The sequence below is a fragment of the Crocodylus porosus genome, unplaced genomic scaffold (assembly GCF_001723895.1).
Source record: "Crocodylus porosus isolate Cpor-Errol unplaced genomic scaffold, CroPor_comp1, whole genome shotgun sequence".
NCBI lineage: Eukaryota > Metazoa > Chordata > Crocodylia > Crocodylidae > Crocodylus > Crocodylus porosus.
The window spans coordinates 67,514,773-67,538,590 of NW_017728949.1; the positions used below are offsets into that span (position 1 = coordinate 67,514,773).

At 42.8% G+C, this 23,818-nt stretch overlaps 1 protein-coding gene across 1 annotated transcript in view; it reads right to left on the reverse strand.

Moving 5' to 3' along the window:
* Positions 1-3,333: 3,333 nt before the first annotated feature.
* TMEM163 (transmembrane protein 163) overlaps positions 3,334-23,818 on the reverse strand; it is a gene marked incomplete at its 5' end in the record, with an annotated part of 208,546 nt that continues 188,061 nt past the window's right edge. The window contains 2 exons of the mRNA XM_019553605.1: positions 3,334-4,552; positions 6,441-6,582. Coding sequence (XP_019409150.1) covers positions 4,492-4,552; positions 6,441-6,582 — 203 coding nt within the window. The remainder of the gene's footprint in view (positions 4,553-6,440; positions 6,583-23,818) is intronic.

Sequence of the window (23,818 nt, forward strand, 5' to 3'; positions counted from 1 at the left end):
GAATATTTCCAGACAATGGCTGTCTGATCGCCAAACGTATCGCTTCATTGTTGCCTTGCATTGATTCTAGCAGAAACAGCCTGGACAAACAGCCTCCCATTGACTTGAAAACTCGAAACCAAGTCAATTCTTGAGAGAGATGCTGATGCTGGGCTGATAGCCTAGGAAATATCCAGCGCCAGCTCTGATCCCGATTCCCTGTATTGCCTATCGCTGGACTTTCTGGTTAAGAATGAGTCGCACTCATTCAGTGCTTTAGTACCTACGCTGATGCCGCCCAATAGAAGAGTGCCTTATGTTACAGGAACAGCCGCTGCAGGCCACCCTGCAAAGCATGCCTCTGGATCCAAACCTCCCCAGGCTTGGAGGAACTTTGTATGCAGTTTCTATTAAGGAGAATCCCCACCTTGTGGCTTACAGCACATAAGGCTTATCTGCAGCTTTCAAACCCTTGCTAAAAGTAGATCAAAGTGAAAGATGGAACAAACAGACACAAGATACTAGCGCAGTCACTTTCTGGGAAGAGATTTGGGTTAAATTTCTGGCTTTAGCGTAAAATGAGATTGTAAAAGTAATTTTCACTTTGGTTACTTCATTGTTAAACAGGGCTAGCACAGCAGGGCTTCTGGGATCAAGCTATTCTACAGCTGTGGTAACGTTCGGTAGGTGACATCTGGAGTTTCACAGGCAATGGGGCAGTATCACACAATGGCTGCACAGTATAACATTGTTTGCAGCCTCCACTCGGGAGAATCCGTAGCAGACCCAGACCATTGCTGCTTTCTGATGTTTCTTTGCAGTCTTGCTAAGGAGATGAGTAACATCCCTCTGACTGCTGCGTCTTCCTAGCTCACATAGTCCACCAGTCGTCTGAAAGCCAACATTTCTTTGTCCTTGAATGCATTTTTTCCCTAGGCTCTTCTTGAACATTTTGTATTAGCAACTTACTCCACTGCTTCACGGTCAGCACGTTTGGCCAACATAATGCACTTAAAGGGTGATGTTTTTCAAAAGCATTTAGTGATTTCATAGTCAAAGTCCTGGAAATCTTGTGCTTCCAAGCTATTCAGGCTTTTGGAAATTTCACTTCTTAAATTAGCTTAAATGAAAGAAGACACAAGGTCTCGGTTTGTTTCATAACCCTCGGTCAGGTGTTTGCCCTATAATTTCGAGGTATAGAAATACAATCAACAAGACTGTTAGTACCGGTAGCACTGCTTACTGTTTACTAGCAGTAGAATTTTTTTTAATTCCCTAAATCATCCATTAGCATTCTTAGTCGTTGCTCCGTAAATGTTACCCACTAAAATAGTTGGAGTGCTAAAGGCAGACTGTAGAGGGCTTGCTTTGATTTCTGAATAGCAGAACGCTGCATCACGGCTGCACTGGCTTTTACCTCCTAAGGCCCCACTTATCGCAAGTGTTTCTATAATGTTCTTGTATTTACTTGCTAATGAATAACTATTAAGTACTTGATGATAGACTGGCCTTTAACACAGCTATAGTAATCATAAGCTGCTGGAATTAGTTTAAATTGAATAATACTACTTGAGGATTGATTATTCATTTTGGTGGATGAGTCATACCTCTCATTTCTTAATTGCATAGCTGGGGCACTGCTACTTGTACTTACCTACGTGATGATGGGGGTTTCAAAGTTCTGTGCAGGGACTTATGCAAACCTCTGTTATTCACCCTTTAACTTCACATGCACACAACCTACCTGTAGTCCTTGGCTGCTGTTTAAATCAAACACTAATCATAGCTGACAGGCAGAATAACCTAAAACAATTTTCAAGGTAGGCACAGACTGATTTTTCTGTGAAAAGCCAAAGCTCAGTGGTTTCTATATTGCACTAATCACATCAGAAGTTGGGAAATATTTTGATTTTCCTCTTACTCCTGACCCAAAATATCTGGTGCTGGCCCCCTGTTGAGTCTGTCTGGTTCAGTATCCTATCTAACTCAATGCCATTCCCATTCTCCTTCAACCAAGACATGAGACTGATGAGGGCTGGAGTATTAAGCCACTTGGGTGTCAGCAGCGATCTGCTAGAAATGAATAGTTCTCCAGTGCCGCTAGCTCAGTGATTCCATGGACTGAAGAATATTTGTGCTTAAGACATTTAAATCACCAGCCTTAACCTCTGTTCTATCAATCTCCACCAGGAACCACAAGTTACTGAAGACAGACGATGATTGGAAAATTCTTAACTCTAAACAAGAGCTTGGTAAACGCTGATTTACTTCATGCTTTGGAGAACTTTCTGGAGGACTGCAGTTCACAATATGTATTTGCTGTTTTTAACAAAAAATCCAACTTCTGCCAAATGCACAATGCATTCCATTACACTGCTCTTTTGGGGGAATTTCACTTTTTTCACAATTTTTCACTTTCTAGTCCTAAACTGCATGGGTGTAAGCATACATGCCAAACCACAGGAGATGAATGAACCGTTACAGATGCATCCAAATCAAATGTCAAAACGAGGAAAGAGGCAGAAATGGCTGAAGTTCACTTGCTTCTTCCACTGATCCCTTCCAAATTTTCTATACTCTAGGACCTACAGAAACAGGGCCAGGGGCTATCAGCACTTTCATATATCTGTCCCCTATTACATTCCTTTATATATCCATCACTGAGCCACCCGTTTTGCACAGGGAAGAGCCACTAGATGAAGACTGCTCCAAGTTGGATAAAACCAGAGAGTGGAAAAGCTAAGAAGTCCCATAGCGTATTCCCTGTGCCCTTTTTCCAGGATCTCCCACTGGTGGGCAAGCCCTCCCACTTTTTTCCCTGGAAGAAATGGAAGCCCCTTCTACACATTACATTTATGCTGCAATTAATATGCCATAAAATGGCAAACCAGAACATTTTTATGGCTATAAAGAATGTACATATAATGTAAAAACATTTTTATGGTAGCCTTGTATGGTACCTTAAATTGAACATATGGCAGGGGCCAACAATTAGTTGATTTTTTTTTTTTTGGCTCTGACCAGCCTGGAACTAGCCCTGGGTGCAATCCAAGCCAGCGCAGACAATCAGCTGCCCCGGACCTGTGGGCAACCAGCTTTCAACTTGCTAGTGCAAGGGTTGCCTGGGATCATGAAAAGTAGAAAGGGCAGAATTGAGATCTGATCCCCAGTCCCAAAATCACACCTTGCCATGCGCATATGACATAGAAGATAACACTTCAGCCAGAATTAAACAGCTTTCTCTTTATCGCTGTCTTTCCTGACGGTACATCAGCTCTCATGCATGCGGTTCCAGAACCCACGCACGTTCCCTGCGCTTGATGTGGTACGATCGCTTATACAGGTCAGAACAAGACAGCTGCTTTTTTTAATCCACTTGGAAACCAATAGGAGGTCACAATTTTGACTCGCTTTTCCATGCACCTTGAAATGTACGAAGTATAAAGTAAGTGGCAGTAGCCAGAGAATCAAGTTTAATGGGCTGTTATACAGGAAGACTTTGTTTTAGTTTTGGTTCTAGTTTTAATTACAGGTACTGTATAAAATAGATAATGATTTTATTGATTATACATCATGATTCTTGTGTATTATAGCAGGATACTAAGAAATACATAAGAACGTATGGTGGAAGGTGAACAATGTTTTACAGAATAATCTAAATCTAACAGATATATCTCACCACCAATTTGAAGTCATCACTGCTGTACCATCATCAGACTACAGAGCAATCACATAGTCACACACACTGGTACATCGGTGTATAATACAGTAAAAGCTTGAGGACTACATTTCTCAAACAGGTTTTCCTCTTTAGGTTTCTTTTTGGCTTTTGTTTGTACAGTAATACCACAGGCTTGTTTGGACCATGCAAGGCATTATGCTGTGTGTTACTTCTTAAAAATAGAATTTGCCCTTGAAAAGGCATGAGGTTAAGATTTTATATTAAACTTTCTGATGACAAAAACGTGTAGGGTTTGTGTTGTTTCTTTCCAGTGAAATCCGTCCTCTTAAAGCAAGAGGGGTTGAGGAAAAAAAAAAATCTTATTACTTCAGTGCTTTAAGCTACACACTTTTTAGTGTCCGTAATCTACATAATGCAACCTTTAGTGGTTAGCTGAAGAGGTTAGCGATGGCTGTAATTCAAAGTTACAGCACACGTCTGGGCTAACATTTTTAAAAAAAAAATTGGCACCTCTTATTTACACACATCGGTAGGAACAATTTCACTCTGGAACGCGGACTACGGCAGCTGGTTTAGAACTGCAAACTGTACGTTGTGTACTGTCACAGGATTCAATAGCATACTTGAAAGGAAAATGCTGCTGTTTTGTTGAGTTCTAAGCAGTGTGCACATTTGCCTGTTATACAGAGAGATTTCCCATTAAAACAAACATTAAAAGAAAATATACAACGGGAAACAAACTGCATATTCAGTAAAAGACCACTGGCTCCACTTGCCAAAACATATGATACTACAGTTTACAGTCTTTACAGCGGAGAGGGGATTCATCTTCATTCAAACATTTCGTAGTGGCGTGTTTGCCTTACGCGAGGGACCATATCAATAAGCAGCCTGCAAAGGAAAGCACAAGTAACTTTAATAGAGTCGCAGGGGGAGAGCACAGGGGGTTTCATCAGATCTCATCTTTTCAGTGCTGATCTGAAGGCCCCCGCCTAGAGACGATACCAAGCTATGGAGAGGCATAAGGATCAGGGAGGGGATCCAGTGTTTACTTCCCTCTGCTCCCTGTCAAGACTGCTTTGAAAAAAACCCTTTACCATAAAGGAGAGAAAATGGCAAGGGGAGCACTTCTCAGTACAATCAGTTTAGTCACCAGAACTAAAAAAATGTGGCTGGTGGGCCACGTCTCAGCAAAGATCCTTTTTGCCAAGATCTACTGCCCAGCAATCTGGAGTCCATTCAAATGGCTCATAGGTCTCCACCTCCATTCCTTTTTTGCCTAGGAAGTAAGCGATGGGGAAAAGCCAAACTCAAAAACTTTAAAATAAGTTTGTAAAGAGGTTTGCAGTTCTTTACAGCTGGGCAATGAAATTGATGTCAAGCTTTCATTTAATTTCAACAGGGTTGGAAAGAAATTCAGCTCTGATCTTTGGGTATACGCACTGATATATTCTGGGGAGTTAATAGGGAGGCCAATATTAAGTTTGTTATTTAAATACAGTTCTAGTCTTAGTTACGGAACAACTATGAGTGATACCTTCCTATAATTTCACACCAAGATGGGCTGAGAAATGTCATCAAAATATTTGGGAGGAAATTCTGCCCAGGAACTGTGGCAGTGTTTGAAGTATCTCAGATCCAGAGGATCACACATACAAAAGGGATTTTACCTAAAATAAGATTTAAAACAAACCTCTTAAAATATTTTCCTTTTTTTTTTTTTTCTTGACTTCCCTCTAATGCGTACAATATGGCCTAGCTCTTCTTTAAGCTCCCACCCACCCAACTCTGTCTTAGTGTTGACAGCTACTGTCTGAAGTTCAAAGATTTATTTCAGAGGAGTTATATAAACCTCTGACAAGGCTTATTATTCTTGAACAAAACATTGTCAAAGCTGGTATGTTGGGTACAGCAAATACCTACCAGCAGACTATGTTAAAAGCAAAATGTAATTAAATTACAGGAAAGCTCTCTATTCCATTTCTCTGTTCTATTTCCACTGCAAAATTAGGTTTGACATTGTTTTGTTCTTCAAATTCTAACAATTCATCTATTAAAGAAAAAAATTTGGGAATATTTTGTAGATGAATAAATGAACAAATATTCCAGAGAGACGAGCTGTTCATGGCACTGGTACAGAGACTCTCCTTTACCCCCTGGTTGTCTTTTTTGTAGCTAGAGCCTTTGGATCAGATTCTGCTCTACCATTGGACACGTAAATGCCACTATTTCCTCCTGCTCGAGTCCTTTAAAATCCATTACTTGATCTACTTTTGTAACACACAGTCATCCTTAGCCTCGTAAAAAGAGCAGCAAAGAGGAAAATGAGTAACAAGTTTTCAGGAACTCCAGCAGAGTGGAATAGGATATCCCGTGGGTGTCCAAGTCCACTTGGGTGCCTAACAGGTAAAATAAGATCTTGCCCTTTGTTCCGCCTGCCACCGAACCTAACAGAGATATCATCACTTCTTGTCCCTGAAGCTAGCCACCCTCCAGCTCGCATCCACTTGTGCATGAGCTGCTTACCAGAAAATTAACAACTTCTTTCACGCATCATTGACTCCGGTAATTTTACAAGACCTGTCATAATATGATGAGAGCTGCCAAGCAACAAGGTCCAAGGGAATTGGTGAGCTACCAACAGCGTGCATCGGCACACACACTCCACATGAAGAACGCTTGTGTTCATTAACATGCAAAACAGCTAACACGTACAATCATGTATTGCATAAAGATGGTTGCCGACAGAGCAGAAGGAAACATAAGAAGCTTAACTCACTTGATTCCATAGGTGAGTATTGTAAGTCCAATTAGGACTCCTATACTGCCATCCAGGTACCAAACAGAAGCATTGTGTTTAAAAACTTCTGCACTGAGAAGGATAGAAAATCCCATTACTCCACCTACAAGAGAGTTGAAACCTACAAGAGAGGAAATAAAACAAATCAATAAAGGAACCGACCTTCTTGGCATCAGCTTTCACCACGGCAGCTAAGAGGAGACTGCCTGAGAAGAGCTAGGCCGGCGCAGGTGCGGCTAGAGGGCGAAGACACGGTAAGGTACCAGACAGTAGAGCCCGGTGAAAGTTGTGCCACACTGAGGCAGTTTGTCATTGCCAAAGTTACAGGTTACTAAGAGGCTTCATTTGGAAAAAGCAAATTACGAATGTTCACTATCTCCCCCATATTTCCCAGTGGCCATCATTGTTTTTCATATCCAGAGTGAATAACTCGCTTCCTCCCACCCCCACCCCAATATACTAGGGGTCAGCATTTTTTCTCCTTTTCAGTCTTCTGGTCAGTGAGTCTTTCCTCAAGTTCAGTGGTCAGTGTCATTCTATGTTCACAATGTTGCACATCCACAAAATGAAACCAAAGGTGATCCATATCATTGGTGTCCTTGCTTCATTCCTACCTGGTTGAATGGAGTATCAGACTTAACTGTTTTGTGTCAAACTGGTTATGCAAAGGCTGCCCAGCCCCCTTCCTGGTTTAAGGTAAACCAGACTCCCCTAGCATCCTGGCATGCTCTCTGGGTTCAGTGGGGTGCTGCTCCACAGCAGGGCTGCCCCTCATGGACTGCAGGCAGCTCACCCCCCCCACACACACACATACTACTCCCTGCTAAGCAGGAATTCCCCTCTCCCTTGCGGAGAGGTGTCTATGTATTAGCTAACAGACCACATGGTGGCTACAGTCCCTGCTGAATCAACAGGTAGCTGGTAATGTCCCTCTGTTGTTTTCTTAATGGGGTGATAAACACTGTTATCAATTCCCCCCTGGGCTAATCAGTGTCATGCTGGGGCCTGGCCACACCCCACCCTCAGCTCAGCCCTATGCAAGGGAAGGGAGGGCTGCTCTAGCACCCTCCAGCTTCTAGCCTGAGCCACTTCGGGCATGTGCTGGCATTTCTGGGATGTCTTTGCAGTTACAAAGTGATGCCTAGCCAGGTTAGACTAACCTGCAAAGATTGAATCAATTCAAGCTCAGGCTTTTTGAATGTCTGTCTCTAACCTTAATAACAAGACTGCTTAAACTGCTTCCCATTTGGTCCCCAAATATATCATAAGGTCTTCATGGCTGTCACTCGCAGGCTTAATAAAATTCTTTTAAATTAAATTAAACTTTTATGTCCTCTTTTAACCTGTAAGATTGCCCTTTTTGAGTGTCTTTTGTTTCCTGGAGCCTTTATGTGCACGGCATCTATTCTCACAACTGCTGCCAGGCACAGATAACATTGTATAGATGCAGAACTGAGCTTCTAAGGGCTAGAGCCAATAAGGGACATGGTCAGAACACCCCCAGCTGTGTTTTAAATCAATCAGCTCTGCTCAGTTCTTTGAAAAAAGAGCCTACACTCAGGAGAAGAGTCCAGGCTGCAGGTCAGGATGTTCAATGCTGCTTGCATAGTGCAAGTCCTAGTAACTAAATCTACTGGTCCATCAGCCATGATCACGGAGACTGCCAGTGGTGCCATCTTGTATACTCTATTGTTCTCAACAAGAAACCTTCACATAGCTCAGCACTTAGAGATACTCAAAGAACTTCACAATCATTGATTGACTGAAGTCTCCCCCTGCTCCTGTGACAATCATTGATTGACTGCTCCTGTGACAGGTAAGTGGAGTTAAAACACCCGTTTCATACATGGATAAACTGAAGCACAAAAATCTAAGCATGGATGGAACCTCCTGGATCACTAAGTCCCCTGTTATTACAGGCAGACGTATTACCTGGTTTGCATGAATAGATCAAGTCAGAGGTATAATTTGCCCCAAGTTACACAGAAGTTTAGGACAGAACACAAGAGTAGCTGCCTCCTGCTCCAAGCCCTAAACTAGCTCATCTGCTTTATTACGGGCTTTGCAGGGAGGAATTTTGCATTCTCACAGTGAAGAACTGCAAGCTATGGCCTTTTCCAGACTGGATCTAGCTGTCCTTTTGAAATGATTATCCTGTCCCTCTCCCACCAAATGTACTTGTTCCCTAACAGCCATTTTTTGGTGGTTCGTCCAATCTAGCTTTAAATGCCCCAAAAAAGGGGCTTTCACCTTTTCCATGTGGGAGATTATTCTACAGGCTAACACATCTCAGAGTCTGGAAGTTGTTCTGACATTTTCATCACATACTTTTAAATTTTACTCTCTCATTCTTCCAGCTGATGTTTCATTTTGCCCATCAAGTAGGACATGCTGTTATGTTCTCTTTGGGTCTGGCTGGAAGACAAAATTCCTTCTTGTGAAAAAGTTTGAAGTTTTTTGCAATGGGAAAAGGCAGGGACAAGCATCTTAGTAGCTATAGCAAGTATCGGAGGTTCATCTCAGGTGACTGCCTTAATCGATGAGCTACTGGTTATTTTGGGGTGGGTTTTTCTTTCCTCTCTGGATCAGAAATTCTGTCTTTGACCACAGAAATTTTCTGTCAAATCTAATGTTTCCATTAACTGTTTTGGTGTCAACAAATAGCATTTTCTATCTCAAACCGTCATTCTGTTGAAAAATGCCCTACTGGTTTTATCGTTTTTAATGTCCTATTAGTTTGATTGCATGCACTTCACTCTTTTAAGCTTTTAAACTCTTTTATCTCAGTCCCTTCTCCTACATACTTTGTGTTGTTGTTCTCTGAGCTCTCTTGTATTTATCAGTATCCTTCTGGTAACATGCAGAGAAGAAAGAGAAACAGAATAGTTGCTGAACTCTTGTGTTCCTGACATTTGAGTTGTGAATATCATGGCCTTTGGGCTAACTGTTGCTTGTTTACATTTACACTGATTTCTGCAAGGCTGCTTCCGAGGCAGGAACAGACTTCATTCATTTCCTGGTTCTAAATATTTGAGCATTTAAATACTATAGGAATACATTTGCATTGACCTTCTCCCTCCAATTACTCATGCTCCTAAGACTTAGACATTTTCTAAAATCCCACTCCCCATGCTTTTGAGGATATGCTTAAAAATGGTATCTAGGTTACAAATGCTCGTAAGTGGAACAAGCAGCAACAATCTGGGAATGACTGAGCCATTATTGAGTGTTTTCTCAAACTGTTGCACTCTGTGAGCTTAATATGACTTAAATTATGCGCCAAGAACTTTTAAGGTCAACCTGCCCTTGATTACCTGTAAGATGTCTAGTGGAAACTGTGCAAATATGATGGGAGAATTGGGCCATTAGATTCAAACTAAAATTAAAATAATGGTCTATACTAGATAATATTCTGAAATATGCAAATATATTTAGTAGGGCTGAAGTATTGTTGTCGCCAGGACAGGAAATATTCTCTCCCAGAAACACGTGAGAAGTAGCTCTGAATCCCAGCTGTACCCTCCAACGTATCTACTACTCCCCCCAGCGTGGTGTCATCCGCAAACTTGCTGAGGCTGCACTCCATCTCATCTTACAGACCACTAATGAAGATATTAAACAAAACTGGTTTAATTGGACTGACCACTTGATACTGGCTGCCAGCTAGACAGCGAGCCATTGATCACTACCCATTAAGCCCAACAATCTAGCCAGCTTTCTATCCATCTTACAGTCCATTCATCCAACCCATATTTCCTCAGCTTGATACCATGGAAGACGGTATCAAAAGCCTTGTTAAAGTCAAGATATATCATGTCCACTGCTTTCCCTGCATCCACAGAGCCAGGTATCTTAACACAGAAAGCAATCAGGTTGGCCAGGCATGACTTGTCCTTGGTGAATACAAGCTTTGGTACCTGGCATGATAAGGCTCTCCCTCCCTCCTCTGGCTTCTGCTTCCTGCATCTACTCCTGGGTGGAGTGAGATGGAGCTAGGTGGTAGAAGAGTGTTGCACATGCAGTGGAGGAAATCCAGGCTGCCCATGCTGCAAGAGGAAAGCCATGCACACATGCGCATGAGTCTGTACGGTACTGTATGCACTGTACACACTGTGCATGCATAGCAGTAAAAGGTCAAGCTTTCCAGGCTGTGCACATGGCAGAGGAGAGATGAGCGATACACATGGTTGGGGGGTGGAGGGGAGCCACGCCGCCCACATGGTAGGAGGGAGATGAACTGGTGTTCAATATAGACAAATGCAGGGCACTGCACCTTGGGAGAAGGAATCCATAGCATACACACCGCCTGGGGAGCTCCCCTCTTGAAAGCACAGGGGCAGAACAGGATCCAGGAGTCATTATTGACTCCAAGATGAACGTGAGCCACTAATGCCAGATCGCAGCCAGCAAGGCCAGCCATATCTTGCCATGCATCCAAAGATGCATCTCAAGCCGGTCCAGAGAGGTGATGCTTCCCCTCTATGAGACTTTGGTCAGGCCGCAGTTGAAGTGCTGCATCCAGTACTGAGCACCGTACTTCAAGAGGGATGTGGCCAGCCTGGAGATAGTTCAGAGGAGGGCCACCTGCTTGGTGAGAGGGCAGCAGGACAGGCCCTATGAGGGGAGACTGAGGGACCTGAATCTGTTCAGCCTCAGCAAGAGGAGGCTGAGGGGGGACCTGGTGGTAGCCTACAAACTCATCAGGGGAGATCATCAGCAAATAGGTAGAGCCCTTTTCTCCCCACCACCACCTGGGGTGACGAGGAACAATAGTAATAAGCTGATGGAGAACAGGTTTAGGTTAGAGATCTGGAGGAACATTTTACAGTTAGGGTGGCCAGAATCTGGAACCAGCTTCCCAGGGAAATGGTCCTCGACCCTACCTTGGGCAAATTCAAGAGGAGGTTGGATAATCATAGACAGGTGAACCCAGCATTCATTCCTGCCTGTGGCAGGGGGTCAGGCTAGATGATCTGTTCAGGTCCCTCCTGGCCCTAGCTACTATGAAACTATGACTATGACACTGCCCGCACAGTACGGGGAATGCTGGGGTCTGTGCCCCCTCCCCTGCCCCCCACCTGATCTAGCCTAATGCCCTGTACAGATACAGGACTCATCGTCCTTAAGCCACCTGACAGAGACACCATCTGCCTCCTCTTGAAAATCTTTCACCTAGGTAATTTTTTTCATTGTCCAGTTAGGGCATCTTTCCTGAGATTAAATCTAAATTTGTTTTGCTGCAGTTTACAGCCATTCCTTCATGTCCAACCTTCTGTGGCAAGGGCAAACAATTATTTAACCCACTCTTTACAGCAGCCTGCTGTCCCGTCTCCCCTTACATCCCTCTCCTCCAGGCTAAACATACCTAGTTCTTTCAAATGCCTTCATTTGACTTCTATCCAACACTTTTATCATCTTTGACATTTGACTTAGTATCTTCTCCAGCTTCTTCTCTACATCCTCCTTAAGATGTGGTGCCCAGAACTTGGCACAATACTGCTGCTGAGGTCTAACCAGCACTGAGCATAATGACACTATCACCTCCTATGTTTTGCATACGGTTCTTCTGTTGGTGCAGCACATTACATTTGCTTCATTTTTTTCCAGAAGCAGCAGCATATTGCCAACTCACACTGAGTTTGTGATACACCGTGACCCCACAAAATCCTTCTCAGCAGAGTTACTGTCTAGTCAGTTAGTTCCAATTCTGTGTTTAAGCATTTGGCTTTTATTTCTTATGTTTTTGTCTCTGTTGGATTTCATTTTGTCATCTATAGCCCACTTCTGTAATTTATTAAGTTCCTTTTTTTAAAGTCTAATCCCTGCCCGCAACGTATTACAACCCTCAGGGTTTTCTGTCGTTGGCAAACTTGATCAGTAAGCTCTGAATTCTTGCATCCAAATGATCGATGAAAATGTGAAATAGTATGAAAGCCAGAACAAACCCCTCTGGAATTTCTCCCATTTACTTATGAAAATGTCACATGGAGCTTTATCAAAGGCTCGACTGAAGTCTGTCATGTCCACTGCATTTCCTTCCTCAACCAAACCAACAAAGGTAGAGTAAATCCCCCTCTCCTCACATTCATTCCTGATAAACTTCTGCTGAAAAATTTTCTTGCTCCAAAATGATAAACAGAGTTAGACAGGAATCTAATTTCCATTTCATAAAAAGTTTGTGATTTCAATCTTTTTCTATTGCAAAATTTAAAATCCTAGGAAAAAAAACTCTGACAGGGTTATTTGGGGGCTATTGAAATAAAATCGATCAATAAAGTGAAACACTTTTGTTCCAATTTGACCTTTTTTAAAATGCATAAAAACAATTAATTTCATTCTGAAAAATCATATAGAAGTGTGAAATCAAAATCCTCTGACAAGATGCTGAAACAGAAAATTTCAATATTAGCAAACCACTTTTTATTTCTATTTAAATGATTTTTTGTTGGAACGGACTTGTTTGTAAATGGTTTTATTTTGATGAAAATAGTATCAGTCACTGTAAAAACCATTTCAATACAAAGATTTCTGACCAGCTTTCGTTCTCAGTGTACAGCAACTTCCTATGTCAAAGGGAGCTGCACTCCTTCGAAGAAAGACGGTGCATATTTCAGCCAATCAAGTGTCATTCTGTATGACATGCAATTTATCTTGGAAAGATGAACTTACTGTCTACGATTGTCATGTTTCATGGTTCAAGCTTTGTCAGATAACAGAAATGTATGAACAAAGAAGTCATTTCTCAGGATAAGAGAGAAAGATCAATTCATGGCCACAATCAAGGGAGCCTGAAAAGAAGTGAAACCACAAAATAGAAAAAAACAATCTTTTCAAGAGGCTGATGATAAAATGTGTGAGCACTGATGTTTCTGCTGACTCCACAGCTGCTCTAGCTTAATTCTGAAGACCACATGAACCTCTGTGAAATGTATTTAGTATTTAGTGATGAGATTCTTTGAGGTTTTCACCAGTTTTAGAAACATCTACTAATCAGTTCCAGGCCAACTGGATCATGGAGATTGTATTAAAGCTTTCACTTGTGCATTAATTCTCTCCAGGCTCCTTACAAATGTACTCACCAAGGTAAGGTGACAAATGGGGGAATTTGACTGGACATTTGTAGAAGGGGTTTGGTATGGTATTTGTCTGGCAAGTAATCAGCCTGGAGAGCCATGACTAGCTGTCTTCCCAGGACCCATCCCGTTCAACACTTTTATCAGATATCTTGATGCAGAAACCAAATGTGTGCTTATGCAATCTGTGAATGACACAAAGCTTGGAGGTACTGTCAATATGGTAGGGACTGGATACAGGAAAAATCAGATTTCCTTCTAAAGTGAAGCATTAAAAGGGGTATGAAGTTTAGTTGTGCACTTTAATCAGAATTGTTATAAAACAAGGGTTCAGAAGATCAAGCCAACAGAGGAAGAAAGGGACCTGAGAATACTGGTTAACTATAGGATGATCATGAACCACCACTGTGCTAGAGCTGTGAAAAAGTATGCAGCAATTCTACGTGTATCAGGACAGATATGTTTGATAGGCACCAGAAGCAATAATAACGCTGTACAAGGCAGCTAAGACAGCATGTAAAATACCATATTTCCTTTTACAAAACATGCACCTTTTTTCAGAATTCAGCTGCTAGAAATTGGGGTACACATTATAATCAAGGAAATACAGTAACAGCAATTTTTGCCACTTAAGTCTTGGCATGGGAAAAGCAAAAGTAAAGCTGCCAGTGATGCATGCTGGACTTCCTAGCTTCTGACTGTGGATACGTCCTTTCCTCCCCAACAGAGGCTCACAAGGAAAGATCTTTTTTTCTTCATTTTGCCTTTCAAAAGCAAGGTTTGTATTTTATTTGGGAGAGTATTGTATGTGAAAAAATACGGTATTTTGTAAACATCTGGTAACCCATGTTCAAGAAAAGATTAATTTACACTGGACACATTCTTCATTCCCTTAACCACCCAATAGATTTTATGGGCTGAGATTCAGCAAACTTGTCCTAAATGTTTAGCTTAGCAAAATGCAGGCTAAGGGAAGATATTACTTCTTATAAGTATGTTATTGGAACAAATATTAGGAAGGGAAAAAGGACCATTTAAAACAGAGGTGGGCAATTATTTTGGGCGGAGGGCCGCTTACTGAGTTTTGGCAAGCCATCGAGGGCCACATGACAAGCAGCCAGGGGCAGATAAATATTAATTTTCTAAATTTTTAGGGGCCCTGTGGGCCAGACAGAATGGCCTGGTGGGCCTGCATTTTGCCCACCCTTGGTTTAAAAGGCAGAGAATGTTACTGGTACACGTTCAAAAGGATTAAAATAGTTTAATAACAGATTTAAACTGGACATTTTAAAAAGGTTTCTAGCTATTAACAGAAAGATTTGAGAATGTTCTTCCAACGTGCTGTAAGGGTAAAAAAGCTAAACTGCTCCAAGATGGATTGTGACAAGCTGATGGGAGGCATGTTCCTGGATCAGTAATCTGTACACGTGATATGTGAATTCAAGTATTTACAATCTCCAGTGTTGAATACAGTAGAAAGAATATTTACTATGTCTCACTCTTCCACCTTACCTCCCCTGTCTCTTTGTAGAGGTGTCTGGCTATCTTATGCTTCAAGCTATCGGGTGCCATTAAGGGTCAGAAAGACATTTCCCTCTCCTGAATGCTTACAAGTTCCTGGAGGGAACAGGAGCTTTTCATAGATTCATAGACACGAGGGTCGAAGGGACCTCAACAGATCATCGAGTCCAACCCCCTGCCTAGGCAGGAAAGAGTGCTGGGGTCAGATGACCCCAGCCAGATGCCTCTCCAGCTGTTCTAGCTTTCTCTAAAACATTAGATATTGGCCACAGCTAAGGTGGAAGCTTTCACTGAGGTGTGCTGGAAGTCCTGCTGGTGCTTGGAAATCTTTCGGGTACATGGCGGGCAGGTCCTAATTTTACACACAAGGTCAAACCAGTAATTTTTCCCCCATCTTGGGGCAATAGGGACAGTGAGAGCTTTTGCCTTCTTAGTGTGAGGCATGATCTTGGGATCATCTGAGCACATATTAACCTAATAACTTATCCTCCATTTCAGAGCACCCTCATCTCCCCTGTTTACTCATACCATGTTGTAAAGTAGAGAGAGGTAGTTCGAACTTTTAGTTTGAAGCCAGGTAGAAGGCAGGGCACCATGGTACTTTATAGACTGATTCAAGAAGCTTTCCTGGGTGACAGCCTACTAGCATCTGACAAAGATGGCTGCAACCCCCAAAAGTTTGTTTCTAGGAAGCAGTTAGTCTCTAAGATGCCACCCTGCCCTTCCTTCTGCACGGGGTACAGTTTGCTTGGTTTCGTTTTCGTCGGCTCTTTTGTGGACGTGTTGTAGGTGATTCCTGCAATGCACACGTTTTAGGACTCTTTGGACAAATCTTACTGAAGTGGATTCTTCCAAGGGTGATGGCTGTCTCGTGAAGTGTGCAGTTGTATCTCACTACTGTTTCTTGGGATTTCTGTTTCAGCTGTGGGAGTGTCTCACTAATTCACTAGTGCAACTGCTTTGCTCCTACAATTATTGGAGAAACATCTTTTCATCATTATAAACCAAAACAAGAAACAAACTTGTCCTGCCACATCAGGAAGTGTGGGCTCCACTCCCCTTAGAAGCCCACATATAATTTCATCTTAGAGAAAACTTGCACTCCACCCTTACTTCCAACACTGGACCAAATCCCGTCAAAAGAGGTACTATATACTCCCAGAACCACAAAAATAGGATGGGAAGCACCTCAAGAGGACATCTAATCCATCCCCTGGTCCCAAAAATGAAGAACATATAACCAATTTATATGAAAGACTAGCCTCACCTGCTCTTAAAAAAACATTCAGCCATAGAGAGTCCAGTCTTCCTAGGTAATCTATTCCAACGCTGAGCTAACACTACAGTTAGAAAGGCTCCCTGGTTGCAGTTTATAAAACTTCCTTCTTTGCAAAAACTTTTTCCGTAGCTGAAGTTTTTGGATCATCCATACCATTGCAATAACAGAAGGAGGCTGCCGTCCCTCACTCTGCCTGCATAGAGGGCTCCAGGAAGCTGCTGGTGCAGGCAATGTCGGTAATGGTGTTCGAGGCATTCAGAAATTCCTAATTTTGTAGGGCAGCAGAGGACCTTGCTGCTTTGGACAAGGAACTGACTGCCATTTTTTGCCACTGAAATAATTTTCTTTTTTGTCCTCTCAGCATGGGCTTTGGCAGAAAAAAAAAATGGGGTGCAAGTTCCACATCCCCTTCTTCCCCCCAGTAACAATGAACTGCCCTGCCCCTCTAGAGCTACAATTCTCAGAAATCCTGTACTCTGACACACATTGCCAGGCCACACTCCTGCACACGGCCTTGTGCTGAAGCCAGGACGAGGGGATGGGTGAGAGAAGACTGCCCCGAGTGCACCGTCTGATGTTACGCCTGTGAAAGCACATGGTCAGCCCTGTTCCCCCTGGCACCTGTTGGTATCACAAGGTGTTTAGACAAATGCTTTGGGGGTGGGGGGGGCTTTAATCACTCTAATTAAAGTGCCCAGGGCATCACATGTATGTGTCCGTGTGCTGAAAAATGGTGGCAGCGGCACTTTAACTAAATTCATTGAATAAGCTTTAATTAAAACACCCCCACCACCGTTTTTCGGCATGGGGACACTAATATATGTGAGATGCTGGAAACTGCTGGAGTGTGGTAATGACTCAATTAATTGCTGTAATTACAGCGCATTGGAGCAGCCTCGATGCATGTGTATAGGCACCCAAAGTGTAGAATGGCGCTTAGTTTTCTCTTCTGTAAACCAAACCCCGTTCTTCCAATCTTGTTCTCATGTGTCGTATATCTAGACTTCTATTTATTTTTATTGCTCTCTTTTGTTGGGCCCAAGACTGAACACAATACTCTAGCTAAAGCCTTACCAGTACTGAATAAAGTAGAAAGATCACTTCATATGTCTTACATCTAGGAGGGTCTTTCTTCACAGAATTTGACACTATGGACCCTGGTTCAGTTTGGGATCCATCATAACTTCCAGATTATTCTCTGAAAAATTGCTCTCTAGCTGGTCATTCCCTGATTTGTATTTGCACTTTTGATTACTCCTACGTAAGTGTACTACTTTGCACTTGCTTGATTAAACTTTATCCTATTTATTTCAGATAAATTCTGTACTTGATCAATATCATTTGATTCTGTCATTAAAATGCTTACAACCTACCACCATTTGAGAAACAACTATTAGGTGCATGTATTCAGAGAAGTCCTCTCTATCATCTACAGTCTGGACATAGCCTCTACAGGCTGTTCATGACCTTGTCTCACACTTGACAGAAACAGATAACATGTCCCCCAGAGAAGTACTTTAGCAAATATTATGAAATGCTCTGACATGAAGCTTGTTCTCAGAAACAAAATACAACATTGCTCATCATGCCTTTCTAACTATAATCTGGTCTCAAAGTCTCCTGTCTCGAGCAAGATTATTGACATGGTCAGAGCACCATCCCAGCAAAAAGCATCTTAGCCATCTTCAAAAATTCTCAGTCTAGTTTCAAGTCAGTGTTCGTCATACTCATTAGCAGAGGAAAATCAAAAGTGGACAACGAGGTGAGAACCAGAAGAAGAGTCCAGCTCCATCCTCTTTGGAATCATCCTTCAGGTAGTCGAAGACTGTCACTAGATCCCTCCTCACTCTTCTCTTCTCCACACCAAATAAAGCCAGTTCCCTCAGTCTCTCCTCACAAGTCATGTCCCCCAGCCCCCTCACCATTTTCATTGCCCTCTGGTGGATCCTCTCCAATTTGTCCATATCCTTTCTGTAGAGGGGGGCCCAAAACTGGACACAGTACTCCAGATGCGGCCTCATCAGTGCTGAATAGAAGTGAACAATCACTTCCCTCGATCTGCTTGCAACACTCCTACTAAAGTGGTCCAGTATGTCATTAGCCTTCTTCAAAAGGGCTCACGGTTGGCTCAAGGTGCAACTGATGTTGCAGTTAACAAAGGATGTGAAAGGTTTTTACAAGTATGTTAGAAACAGAAGAAAGATCAGGGAAAAGCTTAATGTCCACTGTAACCCCCAGGTCCTTTTCCAGCAGCAGAACTGCTGCTTAACCAGTCAATACCCAGTGTGTACTGGTATACGGGATTGTTCCGTCCTAAGTGCAGGACTTGGCACTTGTCCTTATTGAACCTCATGAGATTTCTTTTGGTCCAGTCCTCCAATTTGTCTAGGTCTCTCTGAATCTGAGTCCTACCCTCCAGTGTATCTTTTACCCCCTCCAGCTTTGTGTCATTTGCAAACTTGCTGAAGGTGCACTCCATGCTATCTTCCAGGATGTTGATGACGATATTGAACAAAACTGGCCCCAAGACCAACCCCCGCAGCATGCCACTTGACACCAGCTGCTAATTACACTTCAATCCATTGGTTACTACCCTTTGAGCGCAATAACCCAGCCAGTTTTCTATACACCTTACAGTCCATTCATCCAATCTGTACTTTCTTAGCCTGCTTGCAAGAATGTTGTGGATGGAAGTCTGTATCAAAAGCCTTGCTAAACTCAAGGTATATCATACCCACTGCTCTCCCCCATCCACAACGCCAGTCATCTCATCACAGAAGGCAATCAGGATGGTCAGGCATAACTTGCCCTGGGTAAAGCCATGCTGACTGTTCCAATCACCTTCTCCGAGTCCTTAGAAATGGATTCCTTGAAGACCTGTTCCATGACTTTCCCATGTAGTTTCCCAGATCCTCCATCTTCCCTTTTTTTAAAGATGGGCACTATATTTGCCCTTTTCCAACTGTCCAGGACCTCTCCTGATTACCATGAGTTTCCAAAGATAATAGCCGACAGTTCTGCAATCACATCGGCCTACTCCCTTAGCACCTTCTGATGCTTCATATCCAGCGCCATGGACTTGTACATCTCCAGCTTGTCAAAATAGTCCCTAACCTGTTATTTCACTACTGTCTGCTGCTCACCTCCTCCCCAGACTGTGTTGCCAGGTGGAGTAGTCTGGGAGCTAACCTTGTTTGTGAAGACTGAGGTAAAAAAAGGCATTGAGTACTTCAGCCTTTTCCACACCATCTGTCATTTGAGTGCCTCCAACAACTAGTAAGGAACCCACACTTTCCCTGATCATTTTCTTGTTGCTGACATACTTGTAGAAACCCTTCGTGCCCCTTGCTAGCTGCAACTCCAGTTATGCTTTAGTCTTCCTGATTTCATCCCTGCAAGCCTGAGCAATACTCTCGTACTCCTCCCTAATTGTTTGTCCAAGTTTCCACTTCTTGTAAGTCTCCTTTTTGCATGTTCACTCACTGAAGAGTTCCTTGCTAAGCCACGCTGGTCTTCTGCCACACTTGCTAGTCTTCCTGCGCATCAATCAGCAAGGCTTGTTTCTGCACCCTCAATAAGGTTTCTTTAAAGTACAACCAGGTCTCCTGGACTCCTTTCCCCCTCAGACTGGCCTCCCAAGGGATCCTGCGCATCAGATCCCTGAGTGAGTTAAAGTCTGGTTTTCTGAAGTCCAGGGTCCATGGAACATCCTATTTAAGTGTCTGCCTGGATGGTGCACTGTCCATGAAGGGTCTATATTTTGTGTCAAAATGTAGAAAAAAACAATGATTGCTGATGAAAAACAATATATAGTCAGCATTAGATTAATGCTTCACAGAAGTTCACTAATAAGTGTTGGGACATTACGGAAAAGGGAATAAACCTCTGACATTTTGTCCACAATAACCACAAGATGTCACCCTTATCCCACAAAAAGCCTGTTGACAGTGTATTCATTTGCTGGTTGCATGTAATACTCGGCCTCTTGAAGGCTCAGATCGAGTGAAAACATTTACTTATTAAAAAATGAAAATCTACCTTACAACCCCCCCACTGTTTTCTTTCTGTATTTTGCTTGGTAATTTTCCTCTAAAAGGAAAATAACGATTTTTAAGTCTGTTGATGTATTCCATAATTTTTAGTTGCTGGGTAGATTTAGGGGTTGACTTCTGTGGAACTATAGTGAGTGTTTGCATGAGCTGGGGAAACTAATCCTTTCAATATATAACTTTCTCAGTTCTATGTATTCTGGTTTTAAAACTTTAAGACAGATTTAAATTAAAAATTGGAATGTATTTTCTAAAACTGGGTAAAGTAAGTGTTTTTCCCCACCTTGAGGAGTATACAAACCAAAGAGAACATATCTGGTGTTTTGTCCATATGTCTTTTGTTATTTCCCTGTATGGTAATATGACATTTTATCCTGTCACTCATCAACAGTAAAACTTCCTGTGACAGTCACACATTGAACAGTAACCTTCCTCATATTAACCAGACTGAAGACCTAAATTATAATACCATATTTACTCGAATATAAGACCTCCCCAATAATTAAATTCTATATATGGAAAATATATAATTTTTAAAATAATTTTCCAGGTATAGAATCTATTGGAATTTTGCCTTGAATTTGTTCTCTTCCATTGCTACAGCAGGAACAATAAATCTGGGGGGTCAAGTAGTCCCTTGCTCTCAGCCTCCTCCCACAACTTCTACCCCCTCCCTGCAGCCTCTTCCCCCCATCTGATCATCAGATCCCGTCTCCCTGAGCACAGGAAAGCAGCAGCAAATTGGAAATCACTACAGCTAAAATAAACATAGCTGTTGCAAGTTACGTATAGTACCCATAGACTTAGTTCATCCAAAATTGATGCAACTTACCTTTTTTTTTTAAAACTACTGCAGATTTTAACACAAGTACTCCATAAACACACTTTTAAGCAGCGCTTTTGTACCTACTTATAAAAAGTACAAACTTTCTTTCGTTTTTAAATAATTCCAAATTTCAACTGAGTAGAGCTCAATTGTTCATGATATTAGTCCAAGGCCAAAAGGCACATGATTTACCATATATTTCATTGAGTTGGGCCCAGAAGAGTCAACAGCATTTCAAGCCATGGGCACTCCACAGCTCAGCACTGCTCAGTACACACGTGTACTCCAGATAGCCCCCCACAGACGATCCATGTGTTAATTAGCCTGAGTCCTAGGAACCTCCAAAATTTATATGCAAATAAGATGCAGGGCTCCACCTCATGATGGCCAGGGCCACACTAATCATATGCAACAGGCTGAGAAAGCCACAGAGGAACTCTGGGTAAACTATTTGAGGCCCAGTTTGGTGATGTTTGCCAGACATTTAAGGCTGGTGAAGAAACAGAAAACTCTCCCCTTCCTCGCTTACCATGAATTTCACCAACAATTTTCCTGCTACCCAGGCCTTTAATTTGAGTGCTATATTGCACTCAGGCCACTCTCCAGACCTTCACATCCAGGCTGGATCTAAATCTTATTGACTCTTTCAGTACATCACCTATAAAACTTGATCAGTCATACTCATACAGCTAAAACTTTTGCCAGGCCCTCACAATTCTTCATCTTAGCTAGTGCTATACCCTGCTCCCTTGCCTCGACAAATACAAGCTGGGTACACCTATATTCATTCAAAACACTGCTGCAAGGACTGTTTTTCCAGCTCCTCCTTTTTATCACACTATTCTCTCTGTATCTCTCAAATGGTTCCCATTCATCTACTCCAAGCACCAAAATCTTTCAAAGCATGGACCATTCTGGTTTGCCTTCAATCCACTGGTGAGATATCAGCTCTCGTTTCTGCTCTTTTCAGAGTAGCCATCCTTCTTTGTGCTTTCTCGTAAGGAAACATCCACAACCGTTCCTGGACTCTCCATTGCTGACCTCCAAGTAGACTCCAAGATGAACATGAGTCGTTAGTGTGACGAAATCATCAGCAAAGCTAACTGCACTTTATCATGCATCAGTAGATGCATGACAAATAGATCCAAGGAGGTGCTACTTCCCCTCTATGTGGCACTGGTCAGACCACAGTTAGAGTACCGAGTCCAGTTTTGGGTGCCGTACTTCAAGAAGGATGTTGATAGACTCGAGAGGATCTAGAGAAGGGCCACTCATATGGTTAAGGGCTTACAGGACAAGCCCTATGAGGAGAGACTGAGGGACCTGGACCCCTCAGCTTCCGCAAGAAAAGGCTGAGGGGGGATCTTGTGGCTGCCTACACATTCATTATGGGGAGCCAGCAAGGGATCAGAGACACTCTGTTCACCAGGGCGCCTCTTGGGCTAACAGACAGCAATGCTCAAAAACTGACAGAGAGCAGATTTAGGTATATATCAGGAAAAACTTCTTCACGGTAAGGGTGGCCAGAATTTGGAATGGGCTTCCAAGGGAGGAGGTGCTCTCCCCTGCCTTGAGGGTCTTTAAGAGAAGGCTGGACGGGCATCTGCCTGGGGTCATCTTACCCCAGCACTCTTTCCTGCCTAGGCAGAGGGTCAAACTCGATGTTCTGTTGAGGTCCCTTCCAACCCTCGCATCTATGAATCTATGACCTGAGTGTGGCTGTTCTTAGACAGCAACTTTTAAAAACAGATTTGAACGAGAAACTGCAAAACAAGAAATCATCCATAAACTGGATTGTGTTAAGTGTGGTTTAAACAGGGACCATGGATTCTTATCTCATTACTTCCATTAGCTTTGGTATCTCCTTTTTCTCTATGAGTTTAATGATTGTTAGCTCATCTCTCCCAGTACTGTCCCCCTTCTCCCCCTGCCCCACTCCCTCCCCCCCCTCCACCTTGTGTTTTGTATTCTTATTTTTCTCCTTCTTATACTCAGCTTTCTGCACATCCTTTCACAGCATCTGATGAAGTGACCTTCAAGCTCAAAAAAGCTTGTATTATTGGCATAAAATCAAAAGGATATAAATGGGTTATTAACAGATTTAGACTAGAAATTTTGAAAAAAGTTTTCTAGTAGGGGTGTGTGAAGCAGGCAGTATTCAATTAACTGATTTGGATCACTGTCTTGATTCAATTTGGCTGAATCTGAAGCTTGAATCTGATTCAGAGAATCAGCAATTCAGCCATAGACGCAGCTTTATATGTTTTTTCTATGTACCTCAAGGTACCAGGTGTGGCTCATGAATGCTGAGATGGGGGGGTAGATGGAGCATCGCATGGACACGCGGTAGTTCTTCCCCATCCATGCCCCCCCAGCTCAGTGATCAGCCATGGGAGGACCCCAGGTGCCCCCCTGAGACCCAGGAGGATACAGTCACCGAGCCGGGGCGGGGAAGGAGGGGAGTCCCCCACGTGCTCCGTGGCAGATCTGGAAGTGAACCAGAAGTACTTATGGTGCACTTCTGGGTCCGCCACCAAGCGTGTAGGGGACCCTCTCCCCGCCCCCCCCCCCCCCCCCATCTGCACCACCATCTCAGCATTTATGAGCTG